The sequence below is a fragment of the Natator depressus genome, chromosome 10 (genome assembly GCF_965152275.1).
Source record: "Natator depressus isolate rNatDep1 chromosome 10, rNatDep2.hap1, whole genome shotgun sequence".
NCBI lineage: Eukaryota > Metazoa > Chordata > Testudines > Cheloniidae > Natator > Natator depressus.
The window spans coordinates 78,417,797-78,438,435 of record NC_134243.1 but is presented as its reverse complement, the minus strand read 5'-3'; the positions used below and the strand labels follow the sequence as shown (position 1 = coordinate 78,438,435).

The 20,639-nt window shown below is 40.6% G+C and overlaps 2 protein-coding genes across 4 annotated transcripts in view; one reads left to right on the top strand and one right to left on the bottom strand.

Annotated features, from left to right (window-relative positions):
- Positions 1-3,185: 3,185 nt before the first annotated feature.
- On the top strand, positions 3,186-9,524 carry SNAPC5 (small nuclear RNA activating complex polypeptide 5). The gene is made up of 3 exons (XM_074966597.1): positions 3,186-3,336; positions 5,231-5,320; positions 5,996-9,524. Exons 1-3 carry the CDS (start codon positions 3,247-3,249, stop codon positions 6,095-6,097), a joined length of 282 nt encoding a protein of 93 aa, XP_074822698.1. The 5' UTR covers positions 3,186-3,246; the 3' UTR covers positions 6,098-9,524.
- Positions 9,525-10,869: 1,345 nt separating this feature from the next.
- The window catches only part of MAP2K1 (mitogen-activated protein kinase kinase 1), a 65,177-nt gene continuing 55,407 nt past the window's right edge, over positions 10,870-20,639 (bottom strand). The window contains exons 7-11 of one of the 3 annotated variants that reach the window (XM_074966592.1): positions 18,962-19,169; positions 18,582-18,646; positions 15,679-15,740; positions 14,495-14,540; positions 10,870-12,498 (exon numbers count right to left, since the gene is read on the bottom strand). In XM_074966592.1, coding sequence (XP_074822693.1) covers positions 12,385-12,498; positions 14,495-14,540; positions 15,679-15,740; positions 18,582-18,646; positions 18,962-19,169 — 495 coding nt within the window. In that variant the 3' untranslated portion in view covers positions 10,870-12,384. The remainder of the gene's footprint in view (positions 12,499-14,494; positions 14,541-15,678; positions 15,741-18,581; positions 18,647-18,961; positions 19,170-20,639) is intronic. The other 2 variants (XM_074966590.1, XM_074966591.1) reach the window with 2 other exon arrangements.

Sequence of the window (20,639 nt, the reverse complement as noted above, 5' to 3'; positions counted from 1 at the left end):
GAAAGTGAGACTAGTACTCATGTATTTAAAAACAGATCCGTTTTCAGAAAACCTGTTTGCTATTTTTTTATTAAATACAGTAGATCCTCAGATGCAAACACCAGCAGAGATGAAAAAAGGCAAATACAGTACTGTGTTAAATGTAAACTATTAAAGGAAAGTAACATTTTTCTTCTGGGCAGTAAAGTTTCAAAGCTGTATTAAGTCAGTGTTCAGTTGTAAACTTTTGAAAGAACAATCAACGTTTTGTTCAGAGTTACAAACAACCTCCATTCCCAAGGTGTTCATAACCGTGAGGTTCTACTGTGGTGTTATTCCCCAGATACACTTTTTAAGACTGAAGCAGAAATGAGAGATGTTGTGTTCTTCCCCAATATTCTTTGTTGATAGACAGCAAAGCCCAAAAACATGAGTCAAAATAATGAAAAATAATTAAATTCCACAATGTTTATGAACCAAATGTACAATTTGCCTTTAAGAGTTTAAATAATCCTGTCCATTTTAGGATAAAGAGGGGCTGAGTAAAAATTAATCTAACTTTGTACATATTTCCAATTAACAACCAATCACTGGTATGTTAATAGTTTCCTAACATATCTTCCTCAGATAGCATATGATTTTTTATTGTAAAGAATGAAATCACAAATAACCTAAATCCTGTGTTTATTTTAATGTCATTTTCTTTTTACTTCCCTTGAATAATTTTTGTTTGGAAATATGATTTGCAAAAGTTACAAAAGGGGGGGGGAGGAACTGCCATTTATGAATATAGCCATTCACCAAAGCTAGACCCCTGAACAACTTTCAACAGATTACAGCAGTAGGCCCTATAAATCAAGTTAAAGTAGCAGATTGTAATGCATTGAGAAAATAGACAGCTTTTTATAGCCTGGCAAAAAGATGCCTTCATCAAAGATACTGGTTTGCAAGTTTATTACTATATCTTATTATACTATATATATAGTATAACTTCCTATAAAAATATTTGATTTGTTATTTATACTCATTCCTTTACTGTAGATTTTCCTTGTTTTCCCATTTTCTTACATCATCTTTGTAGAGGGTGGTGCAAAGAGTAGACTGGCCCAAGGATTTAAGTATACTCTTCCTAAACCATCCTTACTACGTGATGGGGCATAGAGACAAAGTGACTGAAACCAGTGTGCCTCTTAGCTCTTCTGTTTGCTTCATGCCTTTTTTTTTTTTTTTTTTTTAACTGTTACCAGCTGCCAGATGAAGTGTAGTAAAGTAACTTCCTCTTCTAGTTTAAAGTATCAGTGACAAACCTCCATCCATCCCAAATATTAGAGGACTATTCTGAGTTGCATGAGTCTGGATTGCATCTTACATAGCAAGTTTTTAGCACACAAAATCATTAACTTATTTCAGGAAGGAGTGAAAAACCACTGTGTACACACAGATGGAGTACAATATGGATGTATCTGGAGCTGGTACTATAGTTACACTTTTGTTATAATGCTATTTATGTTACTACACATGAAAGATGAAAACTACCCAATGACTGAAGTGTACTAGTGCATTTGGAACTGTGGTGGTCTGTGGAGGAGTAAGGAGAAGTTTTGCCTTGTAGCAGGACCAAATTAATTTATGGGTCCTATGCCATGTTTTACTCTTTTAGAATTATAAGGTTTTCAAATAATGTGTTTTTAGGGTTGACAAGTGCCTTGAGAAAATCATTGCATATTCAAGTGTTAAGTAGTCAACCCTTTATTCCCCCATGGGAAATGAAGGACAGAATGGTTTTGAGGACAAGGCATAGGAGTGGATGGTAGGAGAGAGAAATTTGACTTCTGGCTACGCTACAGACTTGTAATTATAAACAAATCCCTCACTTTCCAAAGCAAGATATTGTTTGTAAATATCTTAATATCCCTGCCTTAAGCTTCTACAATAGTATAACATTGTGTTTTGATTAACACTAAGACATTGTCAAGCCTTAAAGGAGAGAAACAAAAGCTAAAAAAGCCTCCTTAGCCACAGCCTCTTAAGTTAGGGTTATCTCTATCCCTTTTTATCAACATCTATTCTTTACAGTCATGAGGGACTTTTAAATGGTGAACTTTCAGGGGATTGTTAATTTGGACTTTACAAGAATAGATAATCATTTACTCATTAATAGTAGACCTATGATTGTGGGCAGTTTAAGTGAAATTTTCCACCTGCTTCCAATTAGTAAGCAGGGTCCTGATTCAAAGCATGTTGATCAGACCCTATGTTTTAAAACAGACTTAGGTTATAGTGGGCCTATTCTCCATGTGAAACCTGCACTGGCCAATTAAGGTCAATACACTTGATGTAAAATCTTCCTCTTTCCCCTTGCCCCATCATTTGGGGTTGGGGTCATCATCCAAGCAGCAACCGTCTTTATCTGTTTGAGGCACCTGCTTACGGTCTTTGATTCAATCCATCCATTACTTGCTTCTGTCTCCTCAGAGTCTCATCCTTTGTGTGCCCGAACCAGTGAAATCCTGCTCCCCAGATTTTGTCAGCCACATCATGAACTTTGATTTCCATCCTAACCCCTTCGTTTGGCAACCTGTCCCAGCCCGTAGCGAACACCTCTCATTCTGAACACCCGGGGGCTCTGAACCTCCCTCAGTTTAAAATACTCGAATAGAGGACGGTGACTTGGGGAAGGGCCTGTAGCGGTGCGCTCGCTGCTGGGTGAGCCTGGCCCTATCCTGGCTGGGTGGCAGCTGCCATTCTGGCCTCCTCGACAGCGACCGACCCTGGGGCCTCCCGCTCTGCCCAGGATGAGGCAGGCGCTGGAGCAGCCTCCTGGCCGGGAGGCGGGCCCTGAGGGGACGCGCGAGACACACTGGCAGCTGCACGTGGCAGTTCCAGTTCCCCTCAGGAAGCCACGACGGCGCGTGCACGGGGGGCCGCCGCAGGCGGGCCGGGCTCTCCCACATCCCGTGCCCCCGGCTCAGCCTGGGGTAGGCCCCCGGAGCCGGCGACGGGACCTCGATTGGCGGCGCGAGGGACCCGACGGCGGCCGGCCCCGCCTTTCCGAGGGGGCCGGAAGCCGCCAAAGCACTTCCGCCCACACACGGTGGCGCCTTTCGCAGCCGCTCCCACGGCGCGCGGCGCTTAGGGGGCGCGTCATCGGCCTGCGCCGCCTGCCCGCCCGCGGTTGGTGGGGCGCCTGAGGTGCCGGGGGCGGGGCGAGGGACGCGCCGCCGCCGCCGCCGCCAGGGGGCTTGAGGCGGGCGGGCCGCGGGGAGGATGCTGAGCCGCTTGCAGGAGCTGCGGAAGGAGGAGGAGACGCTGCTCCGGGTGAAGGCGGCGCTGCACGATCAGCTCAACCGGCTCAAGGTCAGGGGGGCCCGATCCAGGTCCCGAGCCGCGGTGCTGCCTCCCCCTCCCCGGGGGCCCTCCCCGTCGGCGTCTCCCCTCCGCCCCCGTGTTGCCGGGGCTGCGCGTTGGGGCCCTGCTCCGGTGCCTTCGAGCGGGGTCCGCCCCCCCTTCCGCCTGGCTTGCCTCCTCTAGGCCCCGCCCCTCCCAACCGCTGGATCCCGCTGACCCCGCCACTGGAGCCCGGCCCTTGTTCCGTCCCCAGCCCCCGGGCTGGGCCGGGGCGGGCTCCGTTGCAGGGAAGGAGGCTCGAAGTCTGCCCCTTCCCTGGGACTCGTTACAAGGGCGCTGGTCCTGTATGGCCCCTCTTCTAACTAGGGATGTAAAATGTTAACGGTAAACACAGTGAACCGCCTTAAGCGTTAACCTCAGGCTGGCTGGCCCCACACCGGCCAGAGCGGGCCCAGCCACTCCATTGGTTAGCCGTTCAAACGAAATATTTGTAAAGCGTTTAAACGGTTAATTTTATTAAAAGTATTTACATCCCTATTTCCAACTATAATCACACCTTAATCCCCCCCCCATGTACAATCTCTGCTTGTATGTTGAACAGAGAAATTTTAGACTAAGCAGAAACGTATTATTTTCCATTTGTGTATTCCCTTATTTTCCTTTTCTTTATTTTTTTCATATAGTATACTGTTTGAAAGAAGAAGTGACATTATGATGTAGTTAGCTAAATTTTACTTATGTATTTAATAACTAAAATACTTTAAAAATTGGGAGGCGTGATTGGTGATTAGAGCAAGAGCGTGGGAGTCAAGACTCCAGCATTCTTTTCCAAGATTCATTTTGTAAACTTTGATAAATCATTTTGTTGCTTTATAGCTTCAGTTTACTCATCTTTAAAGTAGAGATAATGTCTTTGTTCCAGAGGTTTTGTAAGGCTTAATTCAGTTGTTTTTAAAACTGTTTGAGATCCTTGATTGAAAATGTCCTATATGTGCAAAATACTAAAACATAAATTATTTAACTAAGTGCACTTGTTCATTGACAAAATTGTTTGAGTGAAGGCTCCTTTCATTACAGCACTCAGGAGATAGCTTGCCATGACCTATACAGCCTTTTCATAGCTATTTCCTGCAGCAATTGTTTGAATGCCGTAAAGTTTTGCAAGGCAGAGTGTGACTGTCTGTGAGATGCCAAGACTGCGGTATGAGAAAGGTGACAGAATTATTAATAGACAATTCACCCATGGAATGCACTGATCATATATCATTTCCGGCAGGGGATATAATGTCTTTTAGAAACATGCTGGCATGTGCAGAGTTTTCAGCATCACAGTTTTCAGAAGTGATGTCCGTCACTTTATCACCTTTAGACTCAAAATATTTAAAAAGATTTGGTATTGTAAAATTAACTACAGAAAAGCATGTGAGCAGAGCAACAAAGCTCTGCTCAGTTTGACATGCTTTTTTGTATGTATCAGAAATAAATCAGACTTGTCAAATACCAGTAAGCAGGTATAAGAGTGCCACCCAGTATGTAGCAGTGTCTTTGGTGAATAGCTTATATTCAGACTTGCTTCCTGTTTTCTTCATACTGTGTTAAAAGTAGAATTTGTAATTTTAAAGGTATTATTAACTAGTAATAGTTCCTGCGCTGTGGGCTGTTCCACAAGACAAATGATACAGAACCTGGTGTGTAGCTTCATGTTTGTTCAGGATATATAGTTCACATCAAGATCATCACAAGACCTTTAACAGTAGGTACTATGAGTTAAATGTATTGGAATTTACCTTCAAATGGCTACTTTGTCACTCTTCAAAAACAATAAATAGAACTTGAGTGTATCTTGCTAACAGATACAAAGAAATAACTGCTGGAAAGATTTATTCCAATATCTTATTTCTAGGTGGAAGAGCTGGCCCTTCAATCTATGATTAGCTCCAGAGAGAAGAATGTAATGGTCTCTCCACCAAGTATCACAGAGGAGGCTCAAAAAGTAAGGAACACTCGTGCCTTTTGAAAGGAAGAAGGCTCACTCATTTCTCATGTAATACTACACAGAAGCATAATTATCAAAGAATAGAAAAGCAACAAAATATTATGTTTTTGTTTGAGTCACTCTATATGAGGAAGTTTCTGGTAAACATTTTACATAGGGTTCTTATATTGTTACGCTACTCACCAGCTAAGAGACCAAATAAATTACTTCTCCCTCTTTTCCTCCTAACACCACCAAGTTGTTTCTGGGAGTTGGATTGGGAAACACTCGCCTTACATTTACACCGTTTTAATTCACAGTCAGTAAAGCTTAGCATGCTGTAAGTAAGGAAGTAGTATAAAGCTTTTGCTGTAACTTTGTTTAGCCAGGATACTACAGGGGATGGAAATTTGGTGCGTTGTCAAATAGTAACTCTTTGCTAAATATATGATCGGGCCAGAGCTAGTTAAAACTATGCTGTGGAGAAGTTGCTGCTTACCCTCTCAGTGGGCTTTATTATTCAGTGACTCCAGTACGGAAAGGTCTCTCTCTAAAAAGGTTGAGGTTCTGAAAGGTGCTGAAGCTTATTTCATTTTTTATTAGCACTGTGAGATCTTCAGAGGGAAGATGCTATAGAAGTGCTCAGTTTTACTATTCCTCTTGACTGATAACTTGAACTTGTTGTTATACCAGACCCTTGGGCAGATGGACAATGAGGCTGCTATCAATCAAACTGAATTACAGCTAAGTATTCAAGACCATGAAGAGGAGGAGGAGGATGAATCTGACTCCTGAAGGGGGGAAAAATGGGAGACGGCTGGTGTTATTTATCCTTGACTCAGGAAATTCCCCTTTGTTCAAGCAGAACTTCCCATCAGATTCTACTTGGTGCTGTACACAGATATGAACTACACAAATGAATGAAAATTACTTTTTGAGGGTTCCAGTGAGGTTAGACTGGTGGCACAGATGACACAAGCTTGTCAGAATCTTGTTTTGGATGTTAAAAGAATGAAAAGTTGTTGCACAAATATGTAGCATGATCCCTTTTACATTTAAAGCCTAAAATGTAGTTTACTACTTGTTTGTTTATAGGTGGGAAAAGTTAATGTAGTTAACTAAACCAATTTAGTGCACTAAAAGCAATAACTATTCCAACTGTAATTCCACAAAAGTGGAGATTAGGAAATTGTGGTGATCTAGGTAATGAAAAATGATGGCCCTTCCAGAATTCGTGTAATGTTATACTAAGTTAGTGTTACACTTATCAGCAGACAAAGCATTTCCTCTCCTGATGACTTGCAGATACTAAATCACTGCAGCTGATTCTTGTATCATTCCTTAAATAGATGTTAGAACACATAGAAAACCAAACTTGTGTTATGCTGCTAAAAATAGAAAATAAAAGTAATATCTTAACTGAGACACCCTTGTCAACCTCTCATACTAAGAAAATGTTTATACACTAGATTTTAAAAATCTGATTTTATAAAATATGTGTAAAGCATTCCAGTGTTGATTAGGATTAAGCTTTAAAGCTCCTGTTGATGTCTCCTATAGCAATATTAGCCCTGCACAAAAACTTAGTAGAAAACCAAATAAGTGTCATTTTACTTATTTAACAAAGGGGGAGGGGGAAGTTTGCAATATGTTCAGTGTCCTAGGTGTGGTTATAAAACATGAGCCAACTCCTAGACAGCTCCTGCCCCTGATTGTAGGAAAATATTTGAGGAAAGACTATTGGCTCTTGGTTAAAGCTTAGCTTTGGTTTTTAGTTATGGAAACTAAGTTTTAGAATGTATAACATCATCTTCTGTTGCTGAAGACCAGCCTGGCTCTGAGTGGGCTGGATACTGTTGTAATTGAAGTTTCAGTCTTGTATAGGAGAATGATTTGCAGGCTTTTCCCCAAACTCAGAGCTGCAGGAGGCTAGGCGGAATGTTTCTGGGCCAGAATTGTCCCAAGTTTAGGTTAGGATGTCAAAATAAACAGATTTTTTGTGTGTGTGTGTATACCCTTGCACACGTAGTTTGTAAGGGTTGTGGGACATGACCTGTGTCATTCCTTTTTGTAGCGGTAAGTATATTTGCTGGCACTTCATCCTACTCTGTCCCCTTATATCTTGAGACAACAACAGCTTGTTGCCCTCCTTTCCCTTGCCTAAACTCAAGGCAAAAACACGTTCTGTAACAGTTAGCCTTAGGCCTCATCTACTCTGGAAAATTTTGGCATGTTATTGTTGACTGAGTGTCTACACACATTTGCTACCATTTTAAAGGCATGCTTTATACCATGTAACCTTGCCCTGATGAAGTCTAAATAACACTCGTTCTTAGCCTATGCTTGCTTTTAAAGTTGTAGTGCTAATGTAGACAAACACTAGCAGATTAGCTTGCATGCTACAATTAGGCCTCCTGCCACTGTTCCACTGGGGCCAAATGCACTTGAAGTGGTTAACATGTTGCTGGATGTGTGGTAAGTGTTGGCAAAATAGGATTTATGTGTTCTGTGAGTTCTGGGCCACTACTACTGTACATATGGTATAGTTTTCTACTGGAGACAGGACCTTAGCCTGAACAGCTTTTAAACTCCATTTAAACATAGTTTGTAGTGTGGGACCAAACAGTTTGGGTTTGAGCCAGGTGAGTGGATGGATACAGCATTAGCAGTACCGATGGCTGATCTGCTGTTGATGGATGAAGGCCGACTGCCATCCTCCTTCTGCAGATTTGATCCGGCTGAGCATGAGAAACTGAGGTAGATGGCAGGAGTCCTGGGCAATGTGGTAGAATGGTTTGAGTCCTTTCTGAAAGCATTGGCTCAAAGCCCTAGTGATGGGAAAGCTGCTCCTTTGCCACCAGATGCCTTACTTTGAGTATCATCCAAGGATCAATGCTTTGTACACTTCTGCTCAGTGTGTATGTGGACTGTATTGCCAACAATATTGCAACAGTAGTGCAGATGAACACAGCTCTGCCTTCTCTCTGCAATGTACAGTGCCACTTTCAGCAAGTTAGTGATTGGCTGAACAAAAGCTGGTTGAAGCTGAATCCAGGCAAGACACATGATGCTGATGTCAGAGAAAAGCACTGAGTTTGCAGCCACTGTCAAGTCTCCTTTGGTTATGGATCTATATCCACAGTTGGTCAAGTCAGTTTGCAATTTTAGGTGTGCTCCTGGATTCCTTGCTGATGCTAAGATCTTACTTAGAATGAGTTGCTTGCTGCCATGCTCAGCTGTTTAAAGGTCTCCATCTTCTTCTGGTGGTGGATTATCTGCCCTCAATAATATATGCATTAGTCACCTCCCAGCTGGGCTACAGCAATACAATCTATGTGGACATGAAGCAATCAGTCTGCAGGAAACTCCAGCTATTACAAAATACAGCAGTGCAGCTACTGTGAGCACATCAGACTTGCCCTCAGCTCTCTACACTGGCTCCCCAAGGAATATTGTGTCAAAGTCCTAATTCCAGGACAAGGACTGTGTTCAACATCTTTGCTCCTCAGGCACAATGTAAGGGTTTCTAGCAAGAGTAAAGGTTATCTGTGCAGGAAGTAGTGCTTTCATGGGGGCCAGCCAAAGATTGCTGAATGAACTCCTACTGGAACTAACCCATCATAAACCTCACCACCTTCCATTCTAAGGCCAAGGCAGATTTTTACTTGCCTTCGCTAATACAAAAGAAAAAGTCTAACTTAAAAAAATATATATTCTCAGAGTATTTTCTTTGCTGAGACACAATAAATCTCACACGGCTTATTTTAGATGTATCATAATGTACATGAAAGGTGCTCATATACTTGGTGATGAGGGTGGCATAAACTTGAATGGGATAGAACAGTATTCAAATCTAAAATGAGTTTAACTGATTCAACCAGTGTTGACTGGGCCCTAGTTGGACAGTACTGGATGTATTTGGTGTTCATAGCTACAATTATCTGACCGAGTAATATCAAGAATGGGATCCAGTTTTAGTTTGGTTCTTTGCTTTTAAAAGCCCATGGGATTGATACTCTTCCAAACCTCAAACTATGTCTATAAGAGCTCAGTCAAAAGCTGTCGGTGCTTTTACCATAAGCCTAGGTAGGCTTGGCAGGATTCAATTTTTAAAATTTCAACTGATGTTTAAGAATTTTTTTCCTATTTTTATCTATTTAAATTTTCAGTTGAAGGAAATTATAAGGCAGGGGTTAGACAATTATTGAATGACAGTAGACATTGCGATTCAAAAAGTTAAAGCTTTATAACTGTTAAAAGAAATTGTGAACATCACATGTCAAAAAATACAAACTAAATATCCTTAAATCAAACTAAGTTCTCAAGCAGCATTTCTCTTACTTTGCCTGTCTGTAAATTTCCATCAATGGAAATTTTTTCATGTGTGTAGGGTGAAATTGTTTGACACTTACTGATGAAAAAAGTCTAATCCTTCAAGCACAAGCATAGTCTGTCTTGTATACCACAAAAGGCTTTACTTTTCAGTGTGTTTTTTAAAGGTCAAATTAATTTTAAAGAGGGTGTATGCAGTTCTTAAAATTGCTTCCAGGGAAAGTTGTTGTTGATCTTATACCTATTCTATCCCTTTCATTCCTTGATTATAACAGAGTCCAGATGGCCAAACAGGTTCAGATAAGGTAATCCATATTGATCCAGATCTTTTCCCATTCCTCTTAACAAACCTTTCTCAAATGTTTGTAAGTGTGGGTGATCTTTAAATTCACCTGCCTCTGCACTTTTGGGTTGCTGCAGAGACAGAATGTGTGATTACAACAACGGCTGTCTTGAGTATTTTTGGCCCAGCTGGAATCAGAAAGCTCTAGAAATCTCAAAATGTCTGTTCTCATAAGATTTCCCAATCACTTGGTTTTTGTTGAGGTTTTTGTTTTGTTTTTGCTGTCTTTTGGTAGAATGCTCTCACTGAATAGCACCAGAGCCTAATACAAAGGGCCACAGTTTCCTCTGGAAAAAGGACTTTTATAACAGTTGAGCAAATATTAAATATGCAACAACCCTCACAAAACCATAATAGGGTAGGGATTGCTTTAAGCAGTCAAAACTGGCTTCCTAACAAGAAACCCAGTTGACAATGGTGCCCTCAAATATCCATTATTTGTTCAGTTAGTCTGCTTGTTTACACGGGATAGTATTTTTTCTCATGCCAGTCTCACATATGCAGGGTTTGTGCTACATAATTTGGGAGTGGTCAGTTAAGTATATTCAACACAGGTCAAGGTACATACAGACTATTGGACAACACTTGCAAAACAGCACCTGACCACACCAGCTAAAGAAGGGCAGAAACAAAGTCCCTCATTTCCCACAGGAGCGGGCAGAATTAGAGGAGACACTGTTAATAAACCCTACTGGACAGTACAATTGAACCAGCATCTGATTTCACACCGCAGGTGCAAATTGCAGCAAGAGGTACATGTGATTATAAGAACGGCTATACTGGGTCAGACCAATGGTCTGTCTAGCCCAGTATCCCGAATTCTGACAGTGGCCAATGCCAGATGCTTCTGAGGGAATAACGGAACAGGTAATCATCAAGTGATCCATTCTGAGTTTCTGGCAAACAGAGGCTAGGGACACCATCACTACCCATTCCTGCTAATAACCATTGATGGACCTATCCTCCATGAATTTATCTACTTTTTTGAACCCTGTTATAGTCTCAACCTTCACAACAGGCAGAGTGCCATGGGTTGACTGGGTGTTGTGTGAAGAAATACTTCTGTTTGTTTTAAACCTGCTGCCCATTAATATCATTTAGTGACCCTTCATTCTTGTTATGAGAAGGAGTAAACACCACCACCTACAGTGCACATTGGCACCAAAACACAGGCAAAGGTTTCAGCACAGCTCTAGAAATAACATGTAAACTGAAGGCCTGAGCCTCTACCTACTGTGTAAGAAAAGAGTGCTCTGTTCAGAAATAGGGTATGTGATGCTGTTAGAGAGAAGCTAGTACCGAACTCCTTTTTCAAGCTGACTCAGGTGAGTGAATTATGTATGTTGAAAGATGAGGATTGGATTCCAGTTCACTTCAACAGGAGACAGTGAAAAGGCCTATGTGGGCTTATGGTAATTGGAATAGGGTTTATGTAACACAATAGTATCAAACAGATGCTTATTTCCTGAACATATTTAAACAGCTATTTCATTTTATTTGTGCACATGCTCTGCAGCAAAGCTGTGGGCTCTGTCAGTTAAATTCCAATTACTCCCAACTTATATTGAATTTAAAAATACCCATCCTCTAAAGAAGTTACTTGATGATATATTTATTAGTATAAGATTAAACTGGTAGCCATCTGAAAGAATAAAGTAATTAAAAGGATTTTCATACATTTTAGACACTATACACACAGTTGTCATAAGTCTTCTTTAGTTGGGTTAAAAGGAAGCAAGTCTGATGCACTTTTAGCTTTTGAGTCTATAGGACATTTAAAAAAAAATACCAATTAAAGGAGACACATACTACTAAACAATCCCAAGTATGACAATACATTTAAAAATAAATATAGAAATATAAACAGAAGTCTAAAAGTAGTTATGATGCCCTGTGTTTCATGGCAATACAGGACTCTTGCCCGTTTAACTGGAAAGAGTTCTCTACACAAAAGCATTATGACTAACTTTGAGATGCACAGTTTGATAACAGCACAAGCATGCTTGACAAATATTGTTTAGGAGGATCTCTAACAACCTTGTGTGAGAGACTAGATAAGCATGATTGAAGTACCACCAACTTACAAGGAATCCTGATAGAGCTCAAACAATCTGGGACAAAGTACCCCCAGTGAGATTTCCATTACAAAAAATATCCAAATTCACTTAATCAGCAAGTACTATAATTTCAACATCTCACACATTTTGGTCAGTTAAAGTAAAAGTAATCCAATACAACACCAATTAATTTAGGACAAAAATTTATAACAAACAGGATTTGGCACATGCTAGAACAGACTTCCTTCCTTAAGAGGTGAAATACATATTTGAACAGATACAAGCTTGAGAAATGAGACCAAAATAGCATCGTTTTAACCGATGCACAGTACAAGATTTGCTCTCAATATTCAGATTCCAGCAGCATGCGTGGGTGTACTAGGCTGGTTGAGGCCTATAGTCGAACAAAGCCATCCTGCAAAATCCACTTCCTCAGCTTCAGATCTCTTAATGAAAACATGAATCTATAATAAAGAGACAGAAGGAAAGAGAATGAGCTAAACAACAAGGTAATGGGACACAGATTAAAAACAAACATTAAAATTATTAACATGGAAATAAAACTTTAAAAAAGTCTAATTTACTTTCACCATTCATGTTGTTTCTTTTTATTTTGTATTGCACTCAACATGATCTGATTAATTTCATTTTTCAGGCTTTATATGCTAGTATAATGAAGCAATATGTGTTGCAAAACATTCTCAAGGAACTCCCGACTGTCATGCGCCATAAATATGGTGTCTGATTACAAAGACAATCACCTTAGTGTGCAGTAAGTTAGAGTCACAATTATCCAAGATAGGTAAAGTCATACAATGCACACAGTATTATGCCTTCATACATTGCTACATTTCCACTATATTAAGTGGTGGAAATTATTTGGTTACCTCTTCACATCCATGATTTACATTTAGGGTTGGGAGAGAGGAAGTCTTAATTCATCTTCCCTTTCTGCTGCAGACTGAGGCCCTGATCTTGCAAGTTACTTTGCATGAAGTGAATGGAATCTGCCCATGCAGAGTGACTTGCAGGACTAGGGACCGAGTGCTGCAAATCCGCTATATCCTTTGATGTTAGCTCTTCTAAAAATACTCTGATAGTAGAAAAGGGAAGCTGTATGTTCCCCCAAAACAGTCCAAGATGTTCCAGCAGATAACAACCAGCCACAATAAAGGAACATGGACTTACTGTCTCTTCCTCTGAAGATAACCAATATATTTTAGGTTTCAGAGTAGCAGCCGTGTTAGTCTGTATTCGCAAAAAGAACAGGAGGACTTGTGGCACCTTACAGACTAACCAATTTATTTGAGCATAAGCTTTTGTGAGCTACAGCTCACTTCATCGGATGCATTCAGTGGAAAATACAGTGGGGAGATTTATATACATAGAGAACATGAAACAATGGGTGTTACCATACACACTGTAACCAGAGTGATCACTTAAGGTGAGCGGGGGGGGGGGGGGGGGGGGGGGCGACGACACGGACAGCCGACGACCTTTTGTAGTGATAATGAAGGTGGGCCATTTCCAGCAGTTGACAAGACTGGAAATGGCCCACCTTGATTATCACTACAAAAGGTCCCCCCCCCCCCTTTGCTGGTAATAGCTCCCCTTAAGTGATCACTCTCCTTACAGTGTGTATGGTAACACCCATTGTTTCATGTTCTCTATGTATATAAATCTCCCCACTGTATTTTTCACTGCATGCATCCGATGAAGTGAGCTGTAGCTCACGCAAGCTTATGCTCAAATACATTTGTTAGTCTCTAAGGTGCCACAAGTACTCCTTTTCTTTTTGCAATATATTTTATAAATTTAATTACTAAATTAAAGCAAAGAGACTGTTCTGGCTGCAGCTCATTTAAATAGTGAAAGGGAAGTTTAAGAGGTGAATAATCTGTCCTCATTGTAATTAACAAATATCAGAAAGATGTTTCTATTAAGATAGTGGTTTTAAAAAAGTGACAGAACCTATCACCACCCAAATTAAGGACCTAAAACAACTAGCTGGATCCTCAGTCCTGCTAAGGTCACAGTGAACCACTAGAATAGTGCAGTGACCTTAAAGCTGCCTTTATAGGGTAGCTGAGGATTCTTGCCATGTGGGAGAATCCTGGAATGGCCACCTTTTATGTCAACTCTTCCTGGCCCAGGGGGGCTGTTCTTGGGGCAGGAAGGAAGAGAGCTGGAACCTGATGCAGTCCACCAATCCCAGGCTGGCAGAATTTTCTCTAAGAGATTGTTCAAACTAACTTGTGCTAGGAGCCCGTTTGGTGCTGGTCACAGGGTCGCAACAAGTGAAAAGATGGCTTACACCAGTCTTTGCCTCCTTCTTTGCTCAGGTGAGCTGAGAATTCTACCTGGGCTCTTCTAAAGGACCAAGTTGCATAGAGCTACAGTACTGGGTTATCTAATAAGGACCAGAATCTCTTAATAACTGAGCAAAGAGCTTTCACTCACCATGAGTTGCTTCAAATCTGCTCTCTCTGCTGGATTTTTTATTAAGCTGAAAAAAAAACATAACATGGTAATAGAAAATGTCGAAGGTATTGAGTAATTTTCTCTTGTAAAGGACAGGCTTTACCAGCAGGTTGTGCTGATCAATTTTTCAGTGTCCTAAATAAGTTTTTCTTACCGCACCCCTAAGCATTATGGTGGTGCAATTCCCACTGATTATACATTTAAGGGTCTAAGCAATTACCTTTTTTTAGGTATTCATAAATGGGTAGTAAAATTATCTCAAGGCTGTAACTTCATGTATGAAATTATCCCAGGCGTTGTGCTGTATCTGTTTCTTGTGGGGGGCAGGAATACATGACAGGAACCCAGCTGGCAAGGATTCCTATGATTTATGTGTTAAACTGAATTTTCAGTGTGCAAAATATGGATGTTTCCAGGCCTGAAAATCCCTTCCCCAAACATCATCCTTCTGACTGAGGAGGAGCAAGAGCGACTCCTTTTGAGCCTCCCAGCTGGAAGGGGCTGCTGGCACTGTGTGTTTTGTTAATGTCCCCTACTCCCCTTGGGAGCTGAAAATGCTGCAGCTCCGGTTAGTCAAGACGCCTCAGCCCCAGGAACCAAGAAATAAGATTCCGGGTTAAATATAAGGTAAAAATTAAACAATTTTTCAGGCATAATTTTCCATAGGAAGTGAATCCACATAGAAAACACCCTGTTCACTACAAGTTTGATTACTGAAGTGGCCACAAGTTTTGGATAACTGGGGAAAGTTCTAGTGTAAATCATCACTGTGGGGAGACAGGACCAAGTACTAAAAGTGTGGATGATTCAGTACCTGATTCTGCAACCGTACCTACTGGGTATAGTGCTTCCTAACCTGCACACCTTCAATAGGATTACTTATGGCTGTAAGCACTACACCCAGCAGTAAGAGTTTATAGGATCAGGCCCCAAGTTTGTACTGTATTCCCTTTTGCAGGTAACATTACATAAAGACCACTGAGTCCTGACTATGTGAAAACATTTGTTCACAGCTCCACAAAGTAGCAACGTTCACATTTGGAGAAAGAACTAATCTCTTTGCTTTAAAAGGATCCCAAAGCAAATACATTTTCTGACTAAAAGCAAAACTAATGTTCCAAATATGGTCCCCTTGAAGCTTAACCACCTCATAAAACACTCACCATTTGTTCACAAAATCTTGAAATTCAGGGCTGAAAACGCCACTGGGCAATTTTGGAGGAGGCTGGAAATGAAATCAATGGTAGATTAAAGCAAAAGGAATGAGTGATGCTCTCACATCTCAAGGGGTTGATTATTTTTGTGTTATAAGTCTGTATATAGCTTGTTGGGCCCAGTGGTGTAACAGCAACACTATCCATGCTATCCTTCAGGGCTGAGGCATTGAAGCAAGGACAAGATGACTCTTGCTTTCAGACCAGTGGAGATTAGATACACTGACACGTGATTTCAGAGAGGAAACCTATCCTACTACACTTTACAATCAACACTGGCCAGTTTTTGGAATGGCATTAGCAATGGCTGAACTATAGGTGCTCAGGTGACAGCTAGCCTAAGGGGAAACGTTACCATATTGTGTATTATACAAACTGCAAGTTGCACCCGCTTACACTAGAATTCTTCCCTCACATTTCCTACTGTTGCCACAGCTGGTACAGCTCCGCTGATGGCAGCCAAAGGAGGAGCACTCAGATAGATAAGATGCTGCCGTTTTAAGTTCTGTGTTTTCTAACCCTGCCTAGGATGTGTCCATGTGACACATTTAACCAGAGGCTTCCTGAGTCTCTTGCTAGGGTAGGGCTTACTCCCAGCTGTCCCTAATGATAGGCAGTGATTCAATGCCACAGTCCAGTCCAATCTTAACTTATTGAGCATCTTTATTAAAAGAAGAAAGCACTCCCATCTGCATTACTAAACAGAAGGAAAAGTCTGTTTTTAAAAGTTACAAATTAACACTCTAATGTCGCCATGTTAGCTATATGCTCCTCACCGCAGTTCCCTTCTCTGGAAATTTTAGCTGCCGATGATGGACCCAGATGCTGCTAAGCACCATGCACAGTTCACATTAATTTTTCTATGTATAGCTGCCAACAATGAGGGCTTCAAACAGCCTTACAGCAAGTATGTACTGTATAATTCGATTTGTATACATTGCCATCCTCTAGTGGTGGTGGGGGAGAAGCCATTTACATATCTTTATTTGCATAACATTTGTAGCCTAATTTAAATATCCTGCCACAGAGAATTTGTCATCAGGTTCTGAATTAAAAATCATTAGTTAAAATCAAAGCATTTTGGTAAGACAAGAGTTATTTTATGTAAAGGTGAGTAGACACTGCCTTCTCCTCCATGTTGTTCACTACTGGATTAGAGTTAAATCTACACACTTACACTAGTGAGTAATTTAATGCACATGAGTAGCCCTATTGAACTCAATGGGCCTACTCTTATGCACACAGTTACTCATGTGTGTAAGTGTTTGCACAGTCAGGGCCTTAATGTATTAAGAAAGCCAAAACCAGCTGTATTTCAAGAATGAAAACATATACTTAGTATTTCCATGGAAATGCATGTGCAATCATATTTACTATAGAATGAGAAGTTTTTGCAAGGGACATGGACTTGGCAGCAAGTCAGATTTTGAAACTTTTATATTTATATATATTTATTGCTCATGGATTACACACATGAATCATCAGTAAATGCTTATAAAAGACAGAAGCCATTTTATACGTGAGGATGATGAAAATGCAAGTGTGTACGCACACACATGTTCATTTGTATCCATAATAATGCCTCTCTCTGTCCCAGTGTCTGAAGATTCAGTGCAGCTAGGAATAAGAGCTTAAGCAAAATATCAGCCTTTATGTTTTAACATCCTCATTTTCAGTCCAAAGTGTAAGATTCTGCAACGATACCCACTGTTAAATCGGCTTGACTGACCCAAGGAGAGGTATTGTAAAGCTCTCTGAAATAAGAACATGAGAGGAGTTCTGTCTTTTAGAAACAGATGCAGTAGCACAGTGGTTCTCAAACTTTTGTACTGGTGACCCCTTTCACAGAGCAAGCCTCTGTGTGCGACCCCCCTTACAAATTAAAAAAACACTTTTATATATTTAACACCACTATAAATGCTGGAAGCAAAGCAGGGTTCGGGGTGGAGGCTGACAGCTTGTGACCCCCCCCATGTAATAACCTCGTGACGCCCTGAGGGGTCCTGAACCCCAGTTTGAGAACCCCTGCAGTAGCATAACAGTAACCCAGGTAAAATCTAGTACTCAAGGAGAACCAAACATCAATGCTGACCGGTAATTATGAGTGTCCTAGCAATGCCTACACATGAATCACCGGTAATCATATTTAATTTATTTGACTTTAGTAGTTAGTAGTTTGTTGATCCCTTGGTACTGGGATTTCTCTTGTTCTTTATGGCAGGTCAGCCCTTGCCAGCACATAGAAGAAGATGCAATAAAGACAAGCACTGGAATTATGTGAGTTTAGCTGTAGTTGGGGAATCCAGTGAAAATCTTGGTAACAAGTTTTAACAGGCATTTTTGTCCTAAAACACAAAACCACACTTCAAAACTGACACAATATTAGACTGTAACTAAACTCTATTTTAGAGATACAACAACTATACCGGTAAAACAAAGACAGGGATAGTTAAGCAGCCACTTGATATTACTCTCTGCCACCCTCTCTAACCACGTGTCATTGGAAAGCCACAGACCTATTTAAAGGCTGATCTTCGGTTGCAATAGATTACGCCAAATGTATCCCATGTGTAACTTCTAGAGCCTTGCAAATCCATGGGTATCAGCTTTATATCCGTGGATATCTGCAGACCATTTTTGCAGATTGTGGATCAGATGGGGCTCTAATAACTTCATTCAAGCCAGTGCATTTGCACCAGGGATGAGTTTGGTCCACTGTGTTTTTAAAGAGAGCTAAGAGGCTTGTTTTACAATATACACTAAAAAAAACCAAAACCACCTTAAATATGGACCCCAAAATCTTGAATTAACAGTTTAAAAGGGAGTTCTGATAGATGTAAACAGCTGTTTACCTCATTGACGATGTAGTCCAGAAGTTCAAAGATTGCCATTGGAGGCCTGCTGTCTGGTCCATAGGCTACAAATGGATGAAATATATTAAAAAATAAACCAGACTATTTGTAAAATAAGGTAGAAATACATTCAGTCTGACAATACTACAGTTTTGCTCTTTCAAACACATTGACCCATTGGGGAAGGGTACAAGCAAAGGTCTGCTTGACAAAGGCAGCAAAGTTCTAATAGCTTTTTGCTGGGAGCTCCATGAAGCTGGAAGGGGACAGTGTGAATCTGGCTTTCCCTCTTATCCCCCGTCCCACCGCACCTTTGGGCTATGTATTCCTCCCATCAAACCCATCCAACTTTCACATGCTACACTGCATCAGGCACTTACAGCTCATTGGTCGGCCAGGTGTTCTTTGCCTGGGTGAAGTCTCAGAAACTGGAGAGTCTCCCTCTACAGGGCAGCCAAACATCAGCTCCAGCTCCTTGGAATCAGGAGGGGGAATTGGGTATCTGCCAATGGCCATTTCTACCAGTGACAATCCCATACTCCAGATGTCTGACTGCACTGAATAATGAGTACCTTGGAGTCTTTCCGGCTACAAAAAAAAAAAAAGGCAAAACACTGTAAGAGGTAAGAAAATCACACACTGCAATAACCTGGAAAGAGTGATGGATAAAATAAACAAACACTTGAGCATATGAATATGACTTTTTAAAAAAATCATTATGGCAGTCAGGGACTCCATAATTGACTTTTTTAAAGTGTATGGAATCTGAACTCTCATCAGTTCCTTAAACCTCAGGTACTTTGATCTTTAACAATTAAAGACCATCATTACAATTTAATCACAATTTTAAAATAAATATTGAATCATTAAACCATCAGTAGCACAACTCAGATACCCAATTCAGTTAAATTTATAGAAATGTACCTTTAATGAAGTGTTTAAAACATTTTGTTAATGGTAATTGACTACTTTTTGCAACAGAAAATACTAGTGTTTGAGCTAGTATCTTAGTATTGCAACAGAATTCATTGCTGGAACTCACATGTAAATTGAAAAATAAGAAAATAAAAGTTATTTTGGGGCAATCAAGGATTCACCCCTTTCCTCAAGAAAGAAAGAGGGGAAAACTTTAAAGATTTTCTAAATGTCACAAGGCAAGCCTGCCTTTTAACGAGGTTCAAGGTCCAGCTTCTACCTACGTCAGATTTCTGTCCAGAAGACAGACATTCTGAAATGGACAGCTCTCCAGGCCTGAAGAAGAGCTCTGTGTAAGCTCAAAAAGCTTGTCTCTATCACCAACAGAAATTGGTCCAATAAAAGATATTACCTCTCCTGCCTTTGCTCTCGAGGGCACACGGAAACTGTAGACTGTGCAGTAGTGCATTTTGCGAAAGCCTTAAATTCCACTTGGGTTTCCATTGCACTGTTGCACAGCTCACGGTTCCCATACCCTGAGAATTATAGTCCCAGAATGCCTCTGCTCTGGGCAGAAACTAGGCACAGGACAGAAGCTGGATCCCGAACCATTCCTGTGACACAATGAAACTGGGGCTCGAACACATTGGTGTGTATCTATTTACTGTATTTCAAAGGAGTAATTTGCCAACTGCGGGCTGTATAGCATGACTCAGGAGAGGCGAAATATTTACCACAGCTCCTGTAGTTCATTGAATAGGCAATCAGTTAGCATTTGCTCATGAGTATTAAAATACTATTTAAAAATATATATTCTTAACAAAAAAAACAATTTCAATTACTCAACTAAGTACTTTTAAATAAAAGGAAATACTTATCAATGTGGAGAATGTACTTATTACGCAACAATAAACTCCAATTTCAGATGTTTCTTTTTCAAAATACTTATGTTACTTCTGAAGAAAAACAGATTTAAATTATTTAAAAGGTTTTTCAAAAGTGAGAGTCCGTGCTATTCAAACATATGTTCGGCTTGTAAAAGTAGTGTGTGTAAGTTTCCTGGAGTGCTTTATTGACAAGTATAAAAACAAAGAAAGAAAATATTTCAGATAGTTTCCATGTGGGATGGGCACATTCAAAACC